Source organism: Mya arenaria, chromosome 5 (genome assembly GCF_026914265.1).
Source record: "Mya arenaria isolate MELC-2E11 chromosome 5, ASM2691426v1".
Lineage (NCBI taxonomy): Eukaryota > Metazoa > Mollusca > Bivalvia > Myida > Myidae > Mya > Mya arenaria.
The window spans coordinates 74,315,133-74,339,923 of record NC_069126.1 but is presented as its reverse complement, the minus strand read 5'-3'; the positions used below and the strand labels follow the sequence as shown (position 1 = coordinate 74,339,923).

The window sequence follows — 24,791 nt, the reverse complement described above, 5'->3', positions numbered from 1 at the left end:
CTAAATGTCATGAATCGATTTGATATTCATCAATTCGTTTTACTAATGAAAAAATGATTTATTCATTCGCGACGATTTCTTAATTTTCACAAATGAATGGTATCTCATTCTATTTTCTGTCAAATAAACCTTGATGATCTGCATGTTTTTTCCAGGAGATGAAAATTTCATGAAATGCAAAATGTTCATATTCAATTTTTATTCTCAAAGATTTTACTCATTGTGTCAAGTCAATGAAACTGGCGTTCACACAAGATTTGAAAACAAATAAAATCGTCATATTGCTTTCAGTCCTTTGACTTTTTTCTAGGAGATGAAAATTTCATGAAATACAAAATGTTCATGTTCATTTTTTTTTTCAAAGATTTTACTCATTGTGTCTAGTCCATGAAACTGGCGTTCACACAAGATTTGAAAACAAATAAAATCGTCATATTGCTTTCATTCCTTTGATGTTTTTATGAAGATTTTGCATCTTTTTTCTAGGAGATGAAATTTTTATGAAATACAAAATGTTCATGTTCAATTTTTATTTTCAAAGATTTAACTCATTGTGTACAAAAATAATGCAAATATAGACATACATATAAATAAATGCATATCCTGATTCTTTTTATTGACAAAGATGTCTTTTAGCGCAATGAACGCCAAACTGTCCTCAAAATATAACAGGCTTAAATCTGCCGGTCTCATCGAAAAAGCCGAACATCTGATACTTCAGCTTGACAGTATCATCCAGTGTAATGCATGTGAAACACAGAGTGAGCACATAGGTGGTTGTCCAAAGCAGTTGCCCATGAAAACAAAGCTAGATCTTTACGACGATGAAATCAAAATGTTATGTACGGACGACGACATCGCAGAAATAATAAGTACAGCACGGTTTCTGTACTCATACGACAAGGATCTTCCAGTAGATGATGGTAAGTCAAGATTTGTGATTTTTTTCAACAAAATCTGAAACTAACTTTTGGCTACTGTAAAAATTGTGGAAAAAGAACAAAAATAAAACATGATTTTTTTTCACAGTAACCAATTTATATTTTCAGCCAGGATTGTGCGACTTTCGAGGCGACAACGACCATATACCAACTTGAGGCGGTCACAGCGTCCTACTAGTCCATGCCGGAGACAAGTGTCAGAGACGCCTGGCCAACTAACATCGACAATGGATGGGTTTTTTTCATGGCTTCACAACGGATACAAAATGTTGGTTGATAGTGAAATAAATGAAACGTGCAAGGTTGTCGTACGACAAACAATAAGCAAACTTCAAAAGGTTAGAACATTACATTCAACACTCGCTACGATGGTCAAAGCTGAAGAGAAAATGAAAACGAAGGAACGTGAATGGATTCAACGCGAGAAAATACTTCTTGATGTTATGGAAAGATCAATAAAAGAAGCTGAGGATGAAGCGTGCAACAACATCAAAACATGCAGCATCTGCATTCAAGTTGAAAAGGATACCGTGCTTATTCCTTGCTCTCACACCTTTTGTCATACATGTGTGGAAAAGATGATCAAAATCAATGGACTTTGTTCCTACTGCCGGGGAAAAATCAATGGCAGTCACGCCATGCATTTAACATATTGAGTTTCATTGACTTGACACAATGAGTAAAATCTTTGAGAATAAAAACTTGAATATGAACATTTTGCATTTCATGAAATTTTCATCTCCTACAAAAAAATCAAAGGACTGAAAGCAATATGACGATTTTATTTGGTTTTCAAATCTTGTGTGAACGCCAGTTTCATTGACTTGATACAATGAGTAAAATCCTTGAAAATAAAAATTGAACATGAACATTTTATATTTCATGAAATTTTCATCTCCTAGAAAAAAATCAAAGGACTGAAAGCAATATGACGATTTTATTTGTATTTTCAATTCTTGTGTGAACGCCAATTTCATTGACTTGACACAATGAGTAAAATCTTTGAGAATAAAAATTGAATATGAACATTTTGCATTTCATGAAATTTTCATCTCCTAGAAAAAACATGCAAAATCTTCATAAAAACATCAAAGGAATGAAAGCAATATGACGATTTTATTTGTTTTTAAATCTTGTGTGAACGCCAGTTTCATTGACTTGACACAATGAGTAAAATCTTTGAGAATAAAAATTGAATATGAACATTTTGCATTTCATGAAATTTTCATCTCCTGGAAAAAACATGCAGATCATTAAGGTTTATTTGACAGAAAATAGAATGAGATACTATTCATTTGTGAAAATTAAGAAATCGTCGCGAATGAATAAATCATTTTTTCATTAGTAAAACGAATTGATGAATATCAAAGCGATTCATGATACTGAGCATTTATCAAACAGTTCACTTTATTATTTGTCAAACCAAATGCTAAGTGTCAAATCGATTCATGACATTTAGCATTTCTCATACATTTCACTCTATTATTTGTCAAACCAAAAGATGAACGTCAAATTATTTGAAGATGCTAAGCAGTTTATCATACATTTCACTCTTATTATTTGTCAAACCAAAAGATGAATGTCAAATTATTTGAAGATGCTAAGCATCTTATCATACATTTTACTCTTTTTATGACAAATCGACTCACAAATTTAAGCAAACCAGGTGACGATGTACAAATAATTTAGGGTGACGAGCTTTTTGGTTACCTCGCCCAGCCCAACTGAAAGACTTAAAGTATATCTATAAGTCTTTTAGTTTGGTCGGGCGAGCGAGCCAAAATCTCGTCATCCCAAAATATTTGTACATCGTCACTTTGTGTGCTTAATTTTGAGATTCAAATAAATCGTTCTAAATTCAATGTAAAAAAAAGTTTCATAAGGGGGGTACTCAGCGTGAAAAAACTACATCGCTTAAACGCAAATGCGCTTTGGTAAGTATATAGCTAAAAAACGAATGCGCTATGATGAAAATCCAAAGTCAAAAATTTTGAAAAATTTGAAAAGTTGTCAAATAAATCATAATTTTAAGCACTGTGTTTGTGTTCTGCTCTATCATTTGTAAATCAAAACTGAGAGAATGGTTAATATGTTTTGAGACTAAGTATTTACAACACACTGCAAGTAAATCATCCAATATGAATAGAGTATTCGTCCATTTGTAGATCAACTTGAAAAAATGTCCAAATGTAAACCATCACAACTCATTGATGTTTCACTTTATTTTTTGTCATGCCAAATAGCCACAGATTGTCTCATAATTATCAATATGAAGATTTTATTTGTTTTCAAATCTTGTGTGAACGTCAGTTTCATGGACTTGACACAATGAGTAAAATCTTTGAAAATAAAAATGGAATATGAACATTTTGCATTTCATGAAATTTTCATCTCCTAGAAAAAACATGCAAATTCTTCATAAAAACATCAAATGAATGAAAGCAATATGACGATTTTACTTCTTTTCAAATCTTGTGTGAACGCCAGTTTCATTGACATGACACAATGAGTAAAATCTTTGAGAATGTAAATTGAATATGAACATTTTGCATTTCATGAAATTTTCATCTCCTAGAAAAAAATCAAAGGACTGAAAGCAATATGACGATTTTATTTGTTTTCAAATCTTGTGTGAACGCCAGTTTCATTGACTTGACACAATGAGTAAAATCTTTGAGAATGTAAATTGAATATGAACATTTTGCATTTTCATGAAATTTTCATCTCCTAGAAAAAACATGCAAAATCTTCATAAAACATCAAATGAATGAAAGCAATATGACGATTTTATTTGTTTTTAAATCTTGTGTGAACGCCAGTTTCATTGACTTGACACAATGAGTAAAATCTTTGAGAATAAAAATTGAATATGAACATTTTGCATTTCATGAAATTTTCATCTCCTGGAAAAAACATGCAGATCATTAAGGTTTATTTGACAGAAAATAGAATGAGATACCATTCATTTGTGAAAATTAAGAAATCGTCGCGAATGAATAAATCATTTTTTCATTAGTAAAACGAATTGATGAATATCAAAGCGATTCATGATACTGAGCATTTATCAAACAGTTCACTTTATTATTTGTCAAACCAAATGCTAAGTGTCAAATCGATTCATGACATTTAGCAGTTCTCATACATTTCACTCTATTATTTGTCAAACCAAAAGATGAACGTCAAATTATTTGAAGATGCTAAGCAGTTTATCATACATTTCACTCTTATTATTTGTCAAACCAAAAGATGAATGTCAAATTATTTGAAGATGCTAAGCATCTTATCATACATTTTACTCTTTTTATGACAAATCGACTCACAAATTTAAGCAAACCAGGTGACGATGTACAAATAATTTAGGGTGACGAGCTTTTTGGTAACCTCGCCCAGCCCAACTGAAAGACTTAAAGTATATCTATAAGTCTTTTAGTTTGGTCGGGCGAGCGAGCCAAAATCTCGTCATCCCAAAATATTTGTACATCGTCACTTTGTGTGCTTAATTTTGAGATTCAAATAAATCGTTCTAAATTCAATGTAAAAAAAGTTTCATAAGGGGGGTACTCAGCGTGAAAAAACTACATCGCTTAAACGCAAATGCGCTTTGGTAAGTATATAGCTAAAAAACGAATGCGCTATGGTGAAAATCCAAAGTCAAAAATTTTGAAACATTTGAAAAGTTGTCAAATAAATCATAATTTTAAGCACTGTGTTTGTGTTCTGCTCTATCATTTGTAAATCAAAACTGAGAGAATGGTTAATATGTTTTGAGACTAAGTATTTACAACACAATTATTGCGCTCAGGAAAAACAAAGACAAATGTAAAATATAAATTTAATTTGGCCGAAATAATGGGCTGCTAGATTGTAAATGAAATTAACATAGATATAAAGTTTTGTCAAAAGCAGCCAAAAATCCTCAAAGCAAGGATACACTACATCAGAAAGCATAATAAAGTGAAAAAAAAACATAATATAATATTCAATATCCTTAAATAAAAGAGGGAAGAAAATGGGTAACTATGTAAGCAAAGATAAAATTGAGAACTTGTTCGACAAAAAGAAAGAAAAGAATCGGGCGGGAGGGAGGGAGAAAACACACGTCCGAACCGGATTAAAACTAGAGAACAAGTGAGAAAGGCGCCAAAATAAAGAAGGGCGGACAATTAAACATTCGGCGCTAAGAAAGAGTTCCCTCCCTTGATAATTATTAAATTTTCTCAAAATTAGTTAACTGCAAGTAAATCATCCAATATGAATAGAGTATTCGTCCATTTGTAGATCAACTTGAAAAAATGTCCAAATGTAAACCATCACAACTCATTGATGTTTCACTTTATTTTTTGTCATGCCAAATAGCCACAGATTGTCTCATAATTATCAATATGAAGATTTTATTTGTTTTCAAATCTTGTGTGAACGCCAGTTTCATGGACTTGACACAATGAGTAAAATCTTTGAAAATAAAAATTGAACATGAACATTTTGTATTTCATGAAAATTTCATCTCCTAGAAAAAAATCAAAGGACTGAAAGCAATATGACGATTTTATTTGTTTTCAAATCTTGCGTGAACGCCAGTTTCATGGACTTGATTTATTTCGCATTATTTTTGTACATAATGACATTATTAGTAATATAAATGTGATAATTTTCAGTATCATTTACCACAAATTACAATATGGAACAGAGTAAAGTTGATTTTTATTCTCTACTGCCAGAGGTGATTGAAAAAATTCAAGATATAAAACTCAAATGTAATAAGTTGTGTAAAAGACTTGATTAGAAACCATTTGTGTATCCTGAACTGCGAAAACCTGCCAAGGAACTCAGAAAATGTCAAAATAAATCGCTGGGGATGCTTTTGAGACATTGCAGATTCGCGGAACATAAAACAGATAAACAGTTCAGTCTTGTGGAGTTTTGCAACTTTGACAAGAATACTATGGTTTCGACAATTGCCAACGATATATCATCGATTTTAGAGATTGGAAGTAGGCTCGTTTGCCTTTACTCAAAGTTTGGATATGACAATGATGAGTTCTTGATCCTAAAGGTTATGGTACAAAGGCAGCAAAAGGCAGAACAAATCATAAGCTCCATTCAAAGCTCAGTTGGAATCAGCGAAATTACCACTCAGAAGTCAAATGATGTGCTTAACATGCCACGGTCACTAGCTTCAGAGATGAATAAAAAAATAAAAGGAATACCGTCTGAGGTGAAAATAAAGATAGAAAATAATCAAGCTATGCGGGATTTGGCTTGTTCTCTGTTCAATCGATTAAAACATGCGTATGTCAAAGCGGACAATTTGTGGATGCGATTTAAACTGGACGAGAGGATTCCTGCACCAAAGGTTTTGACAAGATATGTCAAAACAATCTGCTGGAACATTCAATTTGTACAAACAGGACTTTTGGCGATTTTTCCCGAATGTGCAAAAAGTACGCAGATTGACGAAACTAGCTCAAGTGACATTCATACAGACATTTCGTCGCTGAAACAAGAATTAGAATCAATAACGATAAGTAGCCAAATTTTGAAAGATCAATCTCATTCCATCGACAGCAAATTAGTGTTTAATCGGATGAAATTATTTATCTATAAGCACAAGTGTTCTATTCGGTCGATTGATAAAATTGAAACACACTTGAAATGTTTTGGAAAAAAGGATCGCATATTTGGTGTCAGCGAAAGCACGAATCAATGTGAAGGAATTATTATGCCAGAGAAACAAAGCGAAAGGATATACCTGCTGCAGTGCCAGAGAACCTGTTTCCAGAAGTAAAAAGATGTAAAAAGGATATACCTTCTGATGTAAAAGTAAAAATACAAAATAATCCAATTTTGCAGAAGTTATCAAACTCGCTGTTCGATGAATTAAAACAAGCGATCGCCAACGCAAACAATTTGTTAAAGCGATTCAAATCCTACGAAAAAATTCCTGAACGCAAAGAAATAATAACGGATACCAAAACAATTTGCTGGCATATACAAAATGCCCAAAAAGTGCTTTTGTCAATTTTTCCCGAATGTCAAAAAAAGAGAGTCGTATTCAACGAAGTTGTCTCAAGTGATACTCGTGCAGCTATATCATCGTTTATGAACAACTTGAATCAATCCGGAATAATAGCGAAACTTTGTACCAAGAATGTCGTTCAGTTCGCTGTAAAGTGGTTTACACAAAGATGAGGACATTTATCCATAAACATGAATGTTGTATTCAGTTTATTAGTAAGGTTCAATCGATTTTGAACATGTGTATGGACTAACGTTTGAATTTTAACTTTTAATTTCATTATATTTGGTACAATATAAATGTGAAAAACTTTCGTATTAACTATACATTTGTATCTTCACCATGGAACAAGGTCATTCTGCCAAATATTTTTCTTTATTGCCCAAATTTATCGAAATGATTGAGGAAACAAGAGAGCATTGTGCAATGTTTAAATCTCTTCTGCAGAAAAACGGTGTCAAATGGTTGTTCTGTCATGTCAAAAGGCTATGTAAATGTCAAAAATTCTCGTGTGACGAACTTATCGAACATTTTGCAGAACATAAAACTGATAAACAGATTAGTTTGGTGGAGTTTTGCACCTATGATAAGAATATGGCGGCTTTGACAATCGCAAACGAGATATCATCAAATTTAGACATAGGAAGAGAACTTTTGTGTCACTATGCTGCGTTTGGTAAGGATAAGAACATTTTCAAAAGTGTGAAACTCAGCGTACGGAATCAACAACATTCCAGGCGAATCATCACCATCATTCAAGGCAAACTTGGAATGAGTAAGGATATCGCTCAGAAGCCAAATATTGGGCTCGTAGTGCCTCAAAAACTGGCCTCCACGAAGTTAAAATATAACAAGAATATGAATATATCGTCTGAGGTGAAAACGAAACTTCAAAAGAGTCACACCTTACAAGAAATGTCTTGTAATCTGATGAATGACATTAAATATGCACTTTATAAAGCAAATGGTTTGCAGAAACGATTCAAAGCCGACGATCCCAAACAAAAGAAACTTATAAAGAATGCGAGCAAAATTTGCTTGCGCAATCAAGATGTGAAAAAAATTCTTTTAAAGATTTTTCCGGATTGTCAGAAGAACAGAATAGAGTTCGAAAAAGAAACCTCAACAAATATACAGTCACAAATTTTATCGTTGAGATACCAACTGGAACGTAACAAAAGTGCTGCTGAAGCTTTACAACACGAATGCTGTTCTGTCAGTGATAGCGTTGTGTTTCAAATGTTTACACGCATTATTAACAAGCATACATGTTGTCTTATATCACTCAAAAAAATTGAAGAATATAAAATGTGATGAAAAAATTTGTTCTTGAAATAAAATGTTCAAATGAAACACACACAGTTTTTAGTTTCATTATTTTCTGCACCTAATAAAGGTGAATATCTTCAGTGTCGATTATACACTTCAAATCATGGAACAGAATCACTCGACCAAATTCTTTTCTCTTCTACCCGAGTTTATTGCAAAAATTCATGAGATAAAACTCAAATGTAAAAAGTTGAAAAAATATCTAAGAAAGAAATTCTGGTTCCCTGAGCTGAATAAACCAGCCAAAGTACTAAGTAAATGTCAAAACGAATCGCTCGACATTCTTTTGAGAAATTCTAATTTTGCACAATATAAAAAAGATAAACAGTTTAGTTTAGTCGAGTTTAACAACTATGACAGGAATACTATGGCTTTGACAATCGCCAACGAGATATCATCAACAATAGACTTTGGAGAAAAGCTTGTGTACCTTTACTCTGCATTTGGTGATAACAAAGCGGTGTTCGAGAACTTGAAAATGATTGTACAAAAGCAAATAAAGGCAGAAAATATCATACAAATCATACAACGCGCATTTGGAATCTGCGAAGATACCATTCAGAAACATCATCATGTGCTTATTATGCCACAGAAACTGGCTTCAGAAAAAAGAAAACGCAAAAACGGTATACCTTCTGCGGCGAAAACTAAACTAAGAAATAATCAAGCTTTGCAAGATTTGGCTTGTTCCCTGTTTAATGACATGCAAAATGTACTCGTCAAATCAAACAATTTGTTAAAGAGATTCAAATCTGAGGAAATTGTTCCTGAACAACGAAATATTTTGGTCAGAGATGCCGGAACTGTTTGCCGGAATACACAACATGCGATTACAGTGCTGTTGTCAATTTTTCCCGAATGTCAAAAAAACAGAGAACTATTGTATGAAGGTGTCTCAAGTGATATTCATACAGATATTTCATCGTTTAGGGAACAACTGGAATCAATCCGGAGTGACAGCGAAACTTTACAACAGCAATGTCGGTCGCTCAGAAGCAAAATATTATACGAAAAAGTAAAACTATTCCTCCAAAGTAATAAGTCTTCTGTATGGTTGGTTGACATGATGGTGAAACTGATTTGATCACAAATAAATTTTGTTCTTGTCGCCATGTGACCATATATTTTGTTGTAAATAAAATTGTAGTTTGCCGAAAGATATATGTTATTGTAATTTCCCTAGTCGTAGTTTGTGATTGAACAAGGAGTTAAACATCCAGATGAAGTCATGCTTCTTCTTGAAATCACTTGCTCCTCCAACTGAATTTCTCATAATGATGTAAATGAAAACACACAATAATGAATACGGACACAGCGATGTTCTTCTTGAAAATTTATACGTTTGATACACAAAATTCACAAAAGTAATGTTTTTCACATTAGTTTGATTGAAAAGTGTTTGAAAGTTGTATTGTTTCAAACGATTATATCCACATAAAGGGCTACCGAACACAATATCAAAATGATCGGTGATGATGTTAGGATGTAATTTGTGAAATAATGACATCGTGGCATCGTCCTTAATTTCACCAAGAATAAGATCAACACAAGTCTTGATTCCACAACCTGATTTTGAGTTTTTTTCTGACAATAGAAATTGAAATCGTTCAATTTGAAATTTATACTCTGTAAGGCACTGAAAAATACATAGCTGGCAATCATGATCTTGCTTGCTGTAGAACGTAGAGAACAAATTTACATTTTCATGATCTGAAACAGATTCTTCAATGTCAAGATACATGTTGTATGACTTCTTTTATATCATTGAGTGATATCTATAATAGCATTTTTTTAACCCATTTCATTCGAAATTATTCAGAAGGAATGTATATTCCTCGTATGTTTTGTCAAAAGGAATCAACATTTTTTTCAGTAACATTAGAAGAAAAAAAGTATTAAAAGATATCATTTTACAAAATATATCAGGAAAGTTGAAACTATTTTTTACCGTTTATTTAAATCGATTTGTTAATGAAAACAGAAATGTATATTTCTCATATTTTTTGTCCAAAGATTTAATTTAATTGTTTTAATTATATTTTGGCAAAAAAAAAGTATTTAAGGGTCTTGTTTTACAAAACATATCAGGATTGTTGGAACTTTTGAACGAATAATTTAAATCAACTTTCCTCATTTTTTTTACCGTTTATTTTTTTAACACGCGGTTAGAGAACCACGCCATAAAATTTAAATTATATCCGCGTCGAATATCGCGTCGTTTTTTTTTATTAAATAACCTCAACCCAAATGACCTTGTCATTAGGTTATCCCTTGCAGTCTAACAAATTCACAAGCTAACTGAAGGTGGTGTAAGAAAATGCCTATCTACTTCGAGCGGGGTGTTTACTACCCGGTCTTCGCTCGGTAGATATAAAAAACATATTGCACCTGCAACTTTTGGCTGGTCTTTGTTTCTGAAAAGTGGATTTGAACATGTCCTCGAAATAAGATGATTTGTGTCATTCAAGAACGCTCCGCAGTCTAACAACCTCGTTGAAAGTGTACCATGATGATGACTAACTGGGTTTTCTACGGCAAACGGGTGTTTACTACCCGGTAGGCTATAATAATGTTACCAAAGGTCATCATCGAGTAGAAAACACGGACAGCTGGTGGTTGATTCTGCATAGTGAGTGAGAATGGCATGAACTCTCTTAATTTCTATTCCCATTTGTTACTTTTCAAAGATCTCAATAACCTGATACGAATATTCAGGCCTATTAACATGTCGCGTTATGTGAGTGTAGATGTGCCCACCCCAGACTGTCTCTAGTTGGCAATCGGGGAAGTTTATACTTGCATCTACGGAGGGTAATCTCATCTACGGATGGGACTCACTAACTCATAATCGTATCTATATCTTTGAGATCCGAGGAAGGTAGCAGATATCACCAACATCAATTTAAGCCTTGAGCATTTCATCCGCATCGAACTTCGCGTCGTTTTTTTTTTGTTAAAATAGTCTCAAACCAAATGACCTTGTCATTAGGTAATCCCTTGCAGTCTAACAAATTCACAAGCTAACTGAAGGTGGTGTAAGAAAATGCCTATCTACTTTGAGCGGGGTGTTTACTACCCGGTCTTCGCTCGGTAGATATAAAAAACATATTGTACCTGCAACTTTTAGCTGGTCTTTGTTTCTGAAAAGTGGATTTGAACATGTCCTCGAAATAAGATGATTTGTGTCATTCAAGAACGCTCCGCAGTCTAACAACCTCGTTGAAAGTGTATTATGATGATGACTAACTGGGTTGTCTACGGCAAACGGGTGTTTACTACCCGGTAGGCTATAATAATGTTACCAAAGGTCATCATCGAGTAGAAAACGCGGACAGCTGGTGGTTGATTCTGCATAGTGAGTGAGAATGGCATGAACTCTCTTAATTTCTATTCCCATTTGTTACTTTTCAAAGATCTCAATAACCTGATACGAATATTCAGGCCTATTAACATGTCGCGTTATGTGAGTGTAGATGTGCCCACCCCAGACTGTCTCTAGTTGGCAATCGGGGAAGTTTATACTTGCATCTACGGAGGGTAATCTCATCTACGGATGGGACTCACTAACTCATAATCGTATCTATATCTTTGAGATCCGAGGAAGGTAGCAGATATCACCAACATCAATTTAAGCCTTGAGCATTTCATCCGCATCGAACTTCGCGTCGTTTTTTTTTTGTTAAAATAGTCTCAAACCAAATGACCTTGTCATTAGGTAATCCCTTGCAGTCTAACAAATTCACAAGCTAACTGAAGGTGGTGTAAGAAAATGCCTATCTACTTCGAGCGGGGTGTTTACTACCCGGTCTTCGCTCGGTAGATATCTAAATTATTCCGTAAAAAATTGAAATTGTATCCGCGTCGAATATCGCGCTGTTATTTGTTTGTTTAATAACCTCGAGATTAAATGATCTTGTCATTTATTAATTCCTTGCAGTCTAACAATTTCACAAGCTGACTGATAGTGGTAAGATAGTCTATCTACTTCGAGCGGGGTATTTATTACCCGGTCTTCGCTTGGTAGGTACTGCTTGCACTTGCAACTTTTTAGCTGGTCTTTGATTCTGCAAAGTGAATGATGGTGGCATAATTATTTGGTCTTAATGAGGGTCGTGGCGTGTTTTTCTTTAAAAATGTCAATGGGAAATCAAGTTAAAATGACAACCCATTGGCATACCCACTATACCGCGTGTTTGTTTTCGAGGTGGGTAACTTGACCTAAGCCAGTCACAAGTCTGGTTGAAAAACAAGGAGTGACCACTTTGAAAACGATATCAGAAAATTGTATTTGTTGGAAATATTTATCGTTGTAAGATAAAACAATGTATATTGTTGACTGTCATAATCGTATTGTTGATTTCAATTCTTTTGAATGGATAAACACATTGAATAGTTCACCAATGTTTTCCGTGGATAGTTCTGTTAACACCATTCTTTGGGGTCAGATTCCTTTCCACTCCAATATCGTTGGAAATCTCTTGCTAAGGGAAGAAGTCTTTCTATGGGAACGACTGTTTATGAAACACTCGTATGACTTTATGGAACCAGTTAATTTTTTTAACCAAAATTCCCTCAAAGATAGAACATATTCATTTGTGAAAAGGTCTCAAAACGAAGCATCAACGTGCTCGTTTATAAATCAAGTTTTGAGGCACAAGCCCAATTTCCTGGATTTTATTAGTTTATATCATAAAATGGCAAAAACTGAGGACATACACTATGAAATGTTTCAGAAGTCTTTTTTCTTTGAAATTTTCTTTCACTTACTGTCAAAAGAGGCACTTGTTTGTAAACCCGTTTTCCTTGCCATTTGTCGTTCCTAAATGGGACTTGATATTTCAGAGTCCTTTTTGGACGGTATTTTAAGCTATTATACTCGTAAGTACGCGTATATGATTATTCCGAGGAGGCATGGAAAAACCTTCATGACTGGATCGGCCTTCGTCGCCCTGTTGTTCACTTACATGGCTAGTGGTTTACGAATAGGATATTATTCCCATACGAAAGATTTGTCCCAAACTGTGAAAAATTATGTGATTTCAAAGTGTAACGAATGGAGCACTAAGCTCACTCAGTCAAGATATGATATAATGACTCCTACAGATTCGATTCTCGTGAAAATCTTAAACGGGCAGAACACGACAGTATTTACAAACGCGAACGCGAAAGACGATGATTTCAATTGTCTTGCTAAGTTCAAAAGTGCCAGAAATGACAATGCTTTGAGAGGGGACGATCTCCATCTGCTCATTGTTGATGAATCATTTTCTATCAATAAGAACCGCTTCGGGACAATCTTAGCACATGGACAGAAGACTGACAATAAAATCATTTTTCTGACATCGCCGGTGAATCATAAAGTGGAGACAATGTGCGAAGTGACAAGAGGTTTGAGTTTGAGAACAGATATTAATTTCTATCATATCTACTACTTTTGTAACAATGCTAGTCATTTACAGTATTCTTCCAAATATCCTGCATGTCCACGTTTGATCTTTTATAAGCCGGATCATATCAACATCAATGAAACGAACAGGTATTTAACCAATCTGTTGGCACAATCTAGCACAAGCTACGATGATGAACTTGGCATTGTATCTCTTGCTGGTACTCTGAACAGATTTGGGACGGCTAAAATGTGTCCTTTTTCCGAACGATTGCTATCGTACATGAAAAGCAACATAAATACTATCGACGACTCTAACTGCATAGAAAACGTATTTATTTACTTAGATCCAAACTATTGCGACTCCTTGCAAAGCGGCATAGGTCTTCTGGCCAGTGGCATGACAAAAGAAGAATCCCCATGTATTTTGTACCTCGATCACAAATTCATTCAGTCTGAAGAATTAGGAAAAGTAAACGAAATCATGGTTAAAATGTTGTTGCGATGTATACAGCATGTTTCGTTGGTTGCGTCAAAAAAGAGAACATTCGATGGAAACAGAAAAATAACACAGCGAAATATTTTTGTTGCAGTTGAGAACAATTCACAAAGGAACAGTGTTGTTATTATCTACGAAAAACTGAAAGAGTGTTTGATGAATGCTGAAAGCAATGTTTTGCTATACTATACTCCAGTTGAAGATCGATCAACGAAACGAATGATTAAGCGTGCAGGTTATAGTTTGATCAACAAATTGACAATTTTTCACAAACGATAGTGCTTTTAAACGAAAAGTTGATATGGTTTTCAAAATTGCTTCACTCTCATTACCTGAATGAGGGCGAGAAAAACGAAATAGAGTACCTAAGACAAAACATGGTTGAATTTAAATTATCTCCTGAAGAAAAGAAATTCAGTGGTAAAAGTCATACAACGACGGATGATCTTATAGTGGCACTTGTAATGAGTGTCTATATGGCAAAGGTATTTACTCCCTCTGTTGAATTAAGAAATTGGCTAGGTCTTACATGTTGGACTCAAATTTCTGGCAGAAAATTATATCCATGATGTCGTGAATGAAAATAAAATGATATAAGTGTACTTGTTCTTTGTTGTTGATTAACAATCTTACAATGCCCAATCGAAAAAGAAAAGCACCATCAAATGATATAGATCCTATAACGAAAAAAGTCATTATCAAAGATCACGGCACAGTTTTAGAAACAAACCAATTATATTGGCCATTTGATCACATTGCTCTACTCGGTAGAGGTTCGTTTGGGAATGTTCAGTTGTTTTACCATCACACAATAGGTCACCTGTATGCTGGAAAACTCTTTAAAAATGAAACAGAATATACGAAAGAACTTTCCTTGCTCAAATGTTCCATCATGAGAACGTCATAGAATGCGTTCATTCTCTGAGTGATACTTTAACGATAATCTTGAAAGTATATACCATAAATTTGGAAGAGCTAGTAACAAGGAATGTCGAAAATCATCTTGGACTCTCACAGATCCGCGTCATGTCATTAATCCGAGACATGACGCGAGCTCTAGTGTACCTCGTAAACGAACGAGCTGTAGTTCATCGTGACATAAAGCCATCAAATATTATGTTTGATGATTTACAAGAGATGTTTATTCTAACTGATTTTGGAATGGCCAACACGTTTGACAGAGAATCGTTAACGATAGAAGAGCCAATAGCCGGGACTATTGATTTTATGCGTCCAGATTTAATAGAACAATTACAATCACATAAATCAAACGGTGTAAAACAAAGCATCCACACAGATCTCTGGTCATTGGCCTTAACATTCTTCTTTTCAGCAACAGGGAGGCATCCTTACAAACCCGTTCGGTCAAAACTTAATTGGATAGGACTTGCACAAGAAATACCAGATGGTTGTCTTTGGATGAAACTAAATCCTGACAACACAGCAGAGTACCATATCACCCTCGATGGATACAACAGAATGGAGAATCAATTCTTAAAGGATGTTTTTGAACCACTTCTTATATCACTCATGCGAAAGGATATAAAATTCAGTGAATACTTTGAAAAAGCGCGAACTACAAAATTAGATGGTGATATTGTATATGTGTTTGATGTCACAAACATGAAAATGCACACAATACAATGTGATAGTAAAGATAAATCACTGTCTGCTCTTTTAACCAAACTGCTAAATGGTCAAACGCATTTTATAGTTCACAAGAACGAGTTTCTTACCAATCGGTCAAGAGTCATACCAAAAACATCGTTTGATGAACCTCTACTTGTATGTAAAGAAACAAATATCGAAAGCAAAACAAACCTTCAAAAAATTCTTGAAGGTCTTTTTGCGACTGAAACTGCGTTCGTTGATAAGACCGACGTCAATTTTCAGCAATTTCAATGCTTGTGTTCAATTGTCTTAAAGAAATTTGAACTGATTCAAAAATACCTTCATTTCATACGCCAGACAAGTGTTGTCCATCTAAAGTTTCTGAATAATCTTAGAACTGAGCTAGAGACGCGATTCCAAATGTTTGACTGCGCTATCCAAGATTTTTTCAGGGTACATTTGCCAAATCAAAATTTTCGTGAGTGCATTGATAAGTTGAAGGAAAAGGTGAACACGGCACTCCTGCCATTAGATGTGTATTCAGAAGATAAAGACAATTTAGCCCAAAACATATTTTATTTCAAACAGCATTTAGATTTCTTCGATCATCAAAAGTTGGGGAATAAAAGGGATCAAATTCAACAAACAAAAAGAGCAATGAAAACTGCTATGGATACATTAATACAAGTTGTAACATCCAATTGTTTAACGTTCAATAATTGGTTGAAATGTGCTAATGAGAGAGTTTACAATTTACAAGAAAGCAACGATGAAATAGCATTTGCGTCAGAACATTTAAATGGTTTGATCATTTCAGAAGTTTCAAAGGTTGGTACTTAGCCAATCTTACTGTCTTTTTGCCAATCGTTCTTCGTAAGAAACATCTGTCAGAAAAGCAAATTTAACAACAATGTACATAAAAATAAGAATAACTGTGATCAGAGACAAAGGTTCTGGTCTTTTGTCATAATTCGTGTAATGTTCGAACATCCAAGTCCCTAATAACTGTAACATTGATAGATGCGGTAATATAAGAGATTTTGTGAATCTACGGTAGCTACAGTCAAAGAAGCAACAAATTGCGCAAAATACTAGCATACCCAATGATACAAGAGCTAATTGCGCATTAGGAATCAAATTACTTGAGATTGCAACCGCTCGTACGAGGTATGTTACTGACAACGAAAAAAGAACAAACACTTGAGCAAAGAGGTAATTTCCAAGTATTTGATAATTTATGTATCGAAACCATTCATCATCTTCTTGATCACAGGGAGTTTCGTTATTTTCCTCATCCTCATTTTCGTTTAATGTATCATAGTCATAATAATCTCTGTTCTTCTTTTTACAACACAACAGCGGTAATATCAGTCTAGAAACTGTTTTAAAATGCATCCTTGTTATCATTGAATACATGTATTTCAGATAATACCGATATGTGATGACTAATGATGTGATAAAACTTATGAGCATCAGACAAAACATGCATATTTCTGTCGCTACCGATGCGTTGTAAACGTTGTGGTATAATATCATGCTGTGAATTCCATTTAAAATTAAAGAGTAGTAATGTAACACAAAAACAATAAAAAACTTTAGTTTGTAAAACTTTAAGAATTTCTTTGTTTTTATTAAACCGTATAGCAGAAATATTAAAGAAAATACTGAGATTTGCGCGTTGTTCAAGTAGACGAAATTATCCTTAAAGTACATAAGCTTCGACATGATAAGTTTTCTGTATATGTTGTCCTTTTCAAAGACTTAATAAATTTTTCAGTAGAACTCCGAAAAATGTTGTTCGAATGTATTTCTAGATAAAAGTAAATACTTTCCCGACTGTAACTGCGGAATTTCTGCTACCCGGCAGTTTGACTTAAAATGGTCTACTGTTAGTTCTCTGTCGCTTATGTGGTACAAATAACATCTGTCTTCATCTATCCCAATCAGATTTTGAGATGAAGAGTCGCATGTGGTCATACCACACTGTTTGTTCTCGATGCTGTACAAAATTACTTCATCGGTTATGAAACGAAATTTGAAGTCTTCTGTAGATACATGTTTTAAGTCAGTAACTAACGTTTCGTGATCATTTGATGTTGTTATTTCACATACCAGTTTTAGGTTCTCATCACTCATGACCATAATTGTGGCATTATCGTTGCATAGAGCCAACCTTGGCTGTTTTATCTCATTTGATAATACTGTCTTTTTAGAACGGTTTCAACAGAGTTTATCAACTGAATTTCCAATATGTCATTCTGTTTGTTGAGCAAAAATAGGGTGTCGTCTAATATACAACATCTATTAGTATCCATCATTGGAATCAGAGATTTTGCTTGTTCAGACGTATAAAGAGGACACCATTTTTCTCCATTGAAATACTTTGTGAATTTGTCACTTTTGTTGAAGTTAAGAACAACGTGCGGAAATTCATAGTCTTGTGTTAGTGGTTTTGAGCATTCCTTATAATCGCTTAATGTCATGAGAAATTCACTCAAATTGTTATGGGTATCTGAATTTGAATTAATCCGTATGGACTTTAATTCATGAGGTTTTGCCTGGTAAAGTCGTTTTTTTATGTGTCGATATAAATCGGAGTCATGCCAGAGTGAGATGTGATTAACGAAATCCACAACATCTTCGATACTACGCTGTTCGATAACCTCTGAGATATCGTCAGTTATGAGTTGTATATTCCATTTCTTTGCAAATTCATAAAGCTCAAAGTCGAGTCCCAACTTTATATTTGCACCAAAACTAAGCAAAAACCTTTTAAATCTTTTTAAAGCTTCTATTGACAATGCTGTCTCAATGCATTCGCCAATAAATTCAGAAAGACTTGGCGAAAAACGTTTCAAGATGAGGAAAGGAATGCTTATACTGTTACATTTATCTGTGGAAAGAAGCGTTATGTGGTACTTAAGATCTGCTTCGCAATCGTCGTCAAATATATCCAAATTCTGTAAACTGTGAAACATGCCGGTTTCTAACTGTCTTATATACGTAACAACAGGAGAAAACAAAAATGTATGACCATCGCCCGTTGGCTCAATGGATAACATGATGCCTCGATTTTCCCATTGATTCAGTGATAAGGGTCTAAATGAATGAGGCGTTGACCAATTATCTGTCTCAAAAAGAAAAATGGTTGTATTTAGTAAGTCTGCGGCGACATAAACATCTATGTATGACGCTTGAGATCTGTTTGCCGATGATCGTTGCAAATAATCACAAACACCTTTAAAACTTTCCCCATATGGAGCTTCCTCTCGAAACATAGAATGAAACCGAGTTTCGTTCACCTTAGCATATTCTTCTACAGCTTTTTTAATTACCCTAGCATGTATTTCATCAGCAAAAATTACAATGGATAGAGATTTGTAAAACGTATCTTCACTCGTTTCTAACGGATATGTAGTGAACTCAGACCCGGGCAAAACTTCGATAAAATCCTGTAGACCTGTAAATATCTCATTAGATTTTGCCTGCTTCAGTATTTTCTTTGCCAAATTATGTCTCTGTAAAAATGGAATGGGGAGTAAGTCAGTAGTTTGGTACACCATGGTTGCAGTAATACCAACCTTAGTTTACATAACACATATATAGATTTTTTGTATGTTACGATCAACAACAAGTTATACAGCTTGCACCAAGTATTTATTTGACAATTTACCAAAACAAACATCAATATTTTTGCATTCAAAATTCAACTTTTCATCCATTCACAATCCAAAAGTTCATCTGCAGTTGGTCTTTTTCTCGGGTTTGGTTGAAGGCACATCAGGATGAAGTCAGAAGCCTGTGTGGATACACTGCTATCAAAGCGAATAGGAAGGGAGATGTTACCAATGTATTTCTCGAACGGAACATCGTTTGCATGTAACATGGCATATGTCATTATCCCGATTGACCAGACAGATGTTTTACGAGGAAAGCATAGACCTAAAAATCGTTCAGGTGCCATGAACGCGATAGTCCCTCCTTCGCTTTCCTTCATGGGGATGAATTCCTCGCCGGTTTTTACGCAAAATTCTACATCACACAATGTTACCCCTATGGTATCAGGATCAATCAAAGTGTTTTCGGGTTTGATGTCCATGTGCATCATTCCAGCTTTTTTGTCCATTTCGCACAAATGCGTGATTGTACTTCTCACTATGTCTCTCACGACAGGTTCTGGGGGCGCATATTTTTCAACGTAGGTAAAGATATCCATTGGATGCTTCTCAAATACAGCATAATACCTTCCAACACATTCTGGCGAATGTTCCCGTTGTATTTCATAGCCTAAAATCTTGTTCACACCTTGAACACCACATTTCCTTAACCTCAACGAGTTAAATATTTCTGGGGGTACGCGATTCTTTGACTTTAACCACGTTGCAAACTTGACGACAACTGACTTTCCATCTTTTCTTCTCCGAGCCTGGTATACTTTACCAGTCGATCCCTTATCGATATAGTTTTGAATGCTTATGTTTTGTTTGAGAGCTTTCATCTTGTGTTTGTTTTTAACGAAAATGAATGAGGTAATCATTTCTTTTAGATCCTTATATACTAGACCCACTTTCATTATATTTGAAACCAATCAAAATCCTTCTTTTATTCTTGCATCTTTATTCAATGAAACAATGCAGCAAATAATCAACAATGGAACGGTAAACATTCTATAAAATCACTAAATGTTAACATATATTACAACATAGTCTTTTTCAGTACGAAACGAAAATTACAGCCTTGGTCTTTTTGTGAGAAACTGATCTTCTTGATCGTCATCGTCGCTTGCAACTCCCATCGATTCTGTAATTGGTTCCTCTTCGCGAGCCCTTTTCCTGCATTTCACCTTTGTGTACATTTCCTTCAATCGTTTAGCCATAATGTTCACACGACTTTGATCGGTATTAAAATACTCTAAGAGTACAAGCTTTAGAAACTCGTAAATGCTTTCACTTGCAAAAAGTGAAGATGGAAATCTTTCGTCAAATTCTGAAAGCATTTCTTCTAAAACCTCAGGTGTGTAACGGTTTTCCATATATTGACCATCGCTAGAAAATGTCGATTCAAAAATATCATCGTAGATTTGTTTCTTGTGTTTCTTAATAAAGTTGGTATACGCTGCATCGTCCTCAAGCTTAAACTGTTCCTCATTGATAAACTTTGTAAGAATGCTTGAGGATGTTGAATCTTTGATTTTGCTCGATTTTAGCCCAAAAGGAACATAGAAAATTGGTGGTCCTGGAGTCATCAATCCGTTAGTAAATGTCTGTATTAATTTGTTTTGCCGATCCATGAATTTGCCAGCACATTTTTAAACTTTAGCGATTTTCCTTGTATGTCTGCTGTAAATTCCTGTATGGAAGTATTTATCGCATATAGCGTTTCCGCTTGATTAAATATATAATTGTTTTTTCATTTGCTTGACGAAGTCCTGAACAATAATACAAATAATTCAAAGAACTCTATACGAAGTTCATTAAAGGCATACGTTTTCTGTAGCTTGTTTTCTGATTCACTCGTTTGTAATATTGTAATGTTTTTGAAAGTTAAATTTCGGTAAAAAATAATGTTTAAGCAAAACAATACCATGGATACTAAACGAGGTCACCAACACTCATACAAATACAATGTAATACTATGGTTACTAGACGAAGAAGCGGAATAGCCAACACAATAACGAAGATCCCTGATTTGAACCACAGGGTTCCTTCGCTGAACAGCACTGAACGGGAAACACACAACATCATAAACAAGAAAGACTACGCATGCATCAAAATATTTTTTATTAATCGAACCTGAAAATTATTACATATTTTTCAAATGGCGTGTCATTTTGAAATGTTTAGCAGACAACAACTGCTAAGAGTTTTGAAGTTAAGTTTTTTCCATCTTGTTGTTTTAATTAATTTCTTCAATATTTGAGATAAAACTATACTTGACAGTTGTATCTCGTTATCTGTTGACATCTATGTTTAATCCAACTGTTTCTAACAATTCTGCGATTGGACTAAAACGTGACAAGATAAAAAACTCGTTGTTCGGAAATATGCCTCAAATCCATCCTCTAGTTTTAATTTGAAATATTAACGATCATTTACATTGAATGCATTTAAGAAATGTTTGTAGCTTTTGTTTTTATAATTAATTCTAACTAGTGTGTAAACCTAGTTGATCTTACTTAGCTAATATTTGATTGAGATAACTACAGCATAATAATCACATAAACTTGATTCTGCAGTCAATTTAACGGACAACGAATACCTTTTATTTATTTTTCTGTAGTAGATAAAATGACAATTAATGAATACAAGACGATAATGTCTCCAAGGAAAAAGGGGAATCATAGAATTCGACAGTTAAAACGATAATACATTATCTATTATGCAAGCTAGACACAATAAAAAGGAAGATTTATTCGTAGTTTCCTTGTAAATACTTAAGTCCTTGTTAAGTGCTTGTCAATTGTTTCAATAATGTAGAAGAAGAGTAATTTATCACATACTTAAGCAATTTCAATAAAAGAAAAGCATATATCTTCTATAGTGTTAAGAAAAACATTTGGGTTTATGGCATGAATACAATCTTGCTTGGATTTTTTTACCATTGATTGTACATATTATTTGTAAAAAAACTTTATGTAACACATTAATTAGGGACTAGATAATTTATATACAGCGTTACTAACCACACGTACTTTACCGTATAATGTAATTATCTTAAAGAAATCTTTGTCACATGACCTTCATCACTAGACTCCCACTTAAGTAGTTATGCATTCATCAGCTATCATATTATTGATAAAGAAAACATAAGTCAAGTCAATGCTTTATTGACAAAAACATTATATGCATTGAATCAACAAGCATGGTGGTGAAATTTACAATATTTCAACCTATTTAACATAAAGGTATGGAGGAAAGGATGCAAACTTGGTCGTTTGACGTCGACGAGTTGATACATTTATCATCAAAACTTTTCACATCATTAGTTAGATATTTTATTAACATGATAGAATCGAGATTAATACACTTTTATCATATTCACACAATGATATTCCATCACTATACGCATTTTTGTACAATAGTCAAACCCCTCTATGACCCGTTACAACTTTCCAGTCATGGTACCGATATCACATTATAAATTTTATGCCCCCGAATGTGGGCATATTAAAATCGCACTGTCCGTTCGTCCGTTCGTCCGTCTGTTAGTCCGGCTCAACTACTTATGTCCAGGCTGTAACTTTCTATTGTATGGTCAGATTTTAAAATAACTAACCGCATGTGTTTGGCACATAAAGACATAAAGACGATGTGTCGTGTACAAGACCTGTGTTCCTACCTTCGTGTTTAAGGTTACACGTTGTGTTTGAATACTATGGAATTCTGCATATAAGGACATTGAGTATAGGTGGTAGTGTCTGGGCTGTAGCTTCCTTATGTATGGACATATTTTGAAATAACCTGCCAGTTGTGTTTGACATACCATTTAAATTTTTAACATTTTTTGCAAACGTTTTCTGGTTCAAAGTGTTCTGTTATGATCAAAGGGAAGTAACCACAAAGGATTTTAAAAGTTGTTCTTAAAGTTGATATTTTCACTCCTTTTTTGCAGTGAAAATATCAAATTGATATTTTCACTGTTGTTATCTTAAAGCAAGAAATATGTATCCTCACGGGACCGGAATTTACGTATATATTTAGTTTTCTCAAAGTATCTCTATCGCTTTCGGGCATTTTCTTAGTAAAGATACTTTCGTTCAGTAGATTAGGTTGGACTAGCCCTGGTGTATTTGAAAGGTGAAACTGTTGCGAAAAACATTATTACCCAAAGAGGCTGTCTACATGAGAAATGTTATGTATTAAAAAAAGAAAATGAAAAATTTATGTACAGCGTGGCTGTTTCAATCAACACATCTGGCGAGCCTGAAACGAACTTACCAAACGGCAATAAACGAGGAAGATGATAACACATGAAAGAAAACTGAAATTTAATAAACAAAACTTTATTTTGCATAGAATATGCGAAATACGAACTCATTACAAAAGTCTTTATACTCTTCCGTAATTTGAAAGATAAACACATCATATGTTAGCGTACATTGAACCAGAATGCTAAGTATAGAACTACTTTCTTTTATGTACTCAGGTCTCCAAATAAAAGTATAATGTTCAGAATGATATCGAGAAAATCGTCTTAAATAAATGATTCCGAACAATATCGCAGTGCTTTTATTTGTATTGTTTTTCCACAAGTATGTGCATCCAGGTCCGAAATCAGACGTGCAAATAATTTGTTACGCTTCTTCTCCTTCAACTAAACGTGAGTTTACCGGGGATCCTTACAGAAACGTCCGTTCGATTCTTACCATGATTCACAATAGACTAATATTGACTTTAATTGAACTCAATATGTGATAAGTTTTTAAAAATGTGTTTCCACGAGCAACCTAACAATATAATTCTCTTTTTTCTTTAATAAATGTATCTAATGTTAGTTAATAAAATAATGACTTGCTAATGTTTGTCAATGTTGCTATCGGTAAATCATTCGTGTTCATAAAATATATAAATGTAAGAAAAGTGAACACATTTTGAAGACATGCTGCCAACATATCATTTCAGGTGGTTGACAATAGGTGCTTACTGTATTTTAAGAACGTTTAAGAGACAGCTGAGACTTATAGCAAAACAGTATTATCATTTTTGCTTGCAAATCAAGTTCTGCATCACTTTAGATACAAACTATATTCCATGCATTTCATTATCTTTTCACATCCTTATTTGCACTGATAAGCTCTTACAGAAATGCGATTGGACTAAATAGTCCCATTTAAACAATGCCGTATTATGCTCGTTATTTGTTACAAAAATGATGCGTTTATATCAAACCTGTGTATATGTCTTTACACAGTTTAGCTATTTAGAGAACCTTTGAATGAAAAATAAATTATCTCTTACAAATTTGTTCAGTAGTTGATAGGAATAAGAATTATAAACAAGACGGTATTTC

General features: G+C 34.1%; 2 protein-coding genes across 2 annotated transcripts; one reads left to right on the top strand and one right to left on the bottom strand.

Moving 5' to 3' along the window:
• Positions 1 to 625: 625 nt before the first annotated feature.
• LOC128235954 (uncharacterized) lies at positions 626 to 1,597 on the top strand. Its single transcript, XM_052950740.1, has 2 exons — positions 626 to 923; positions 1,050 to 1,597. Exons 1-2 carry the CDS (start codon positions 626 to 628, stop codon positions 1,595 to 1,597), a joined length of 846 nt encoding a protein of 281 aa, XP_052806700.1.
• Positions 1,598 to 19,488: 17,891 nt separating this feature from the next.
• On the bottom strand, positions 19,489 to 20,280 carry LOC128235953 (serine/threonine-protein kinase pim-2-like). Its single transcript, XM_052950739.1, has one exon. It carries the CDS (start codon positions 20,278 to 20,280, stop codon positions 19,489 to 19,491), a length of 792 nt encoding a protein of 263 aa, XP_052806699.1.
• Between the last annotated feature and the right edge of the window lie 4,511 nt (positions 20,281 to 24,791).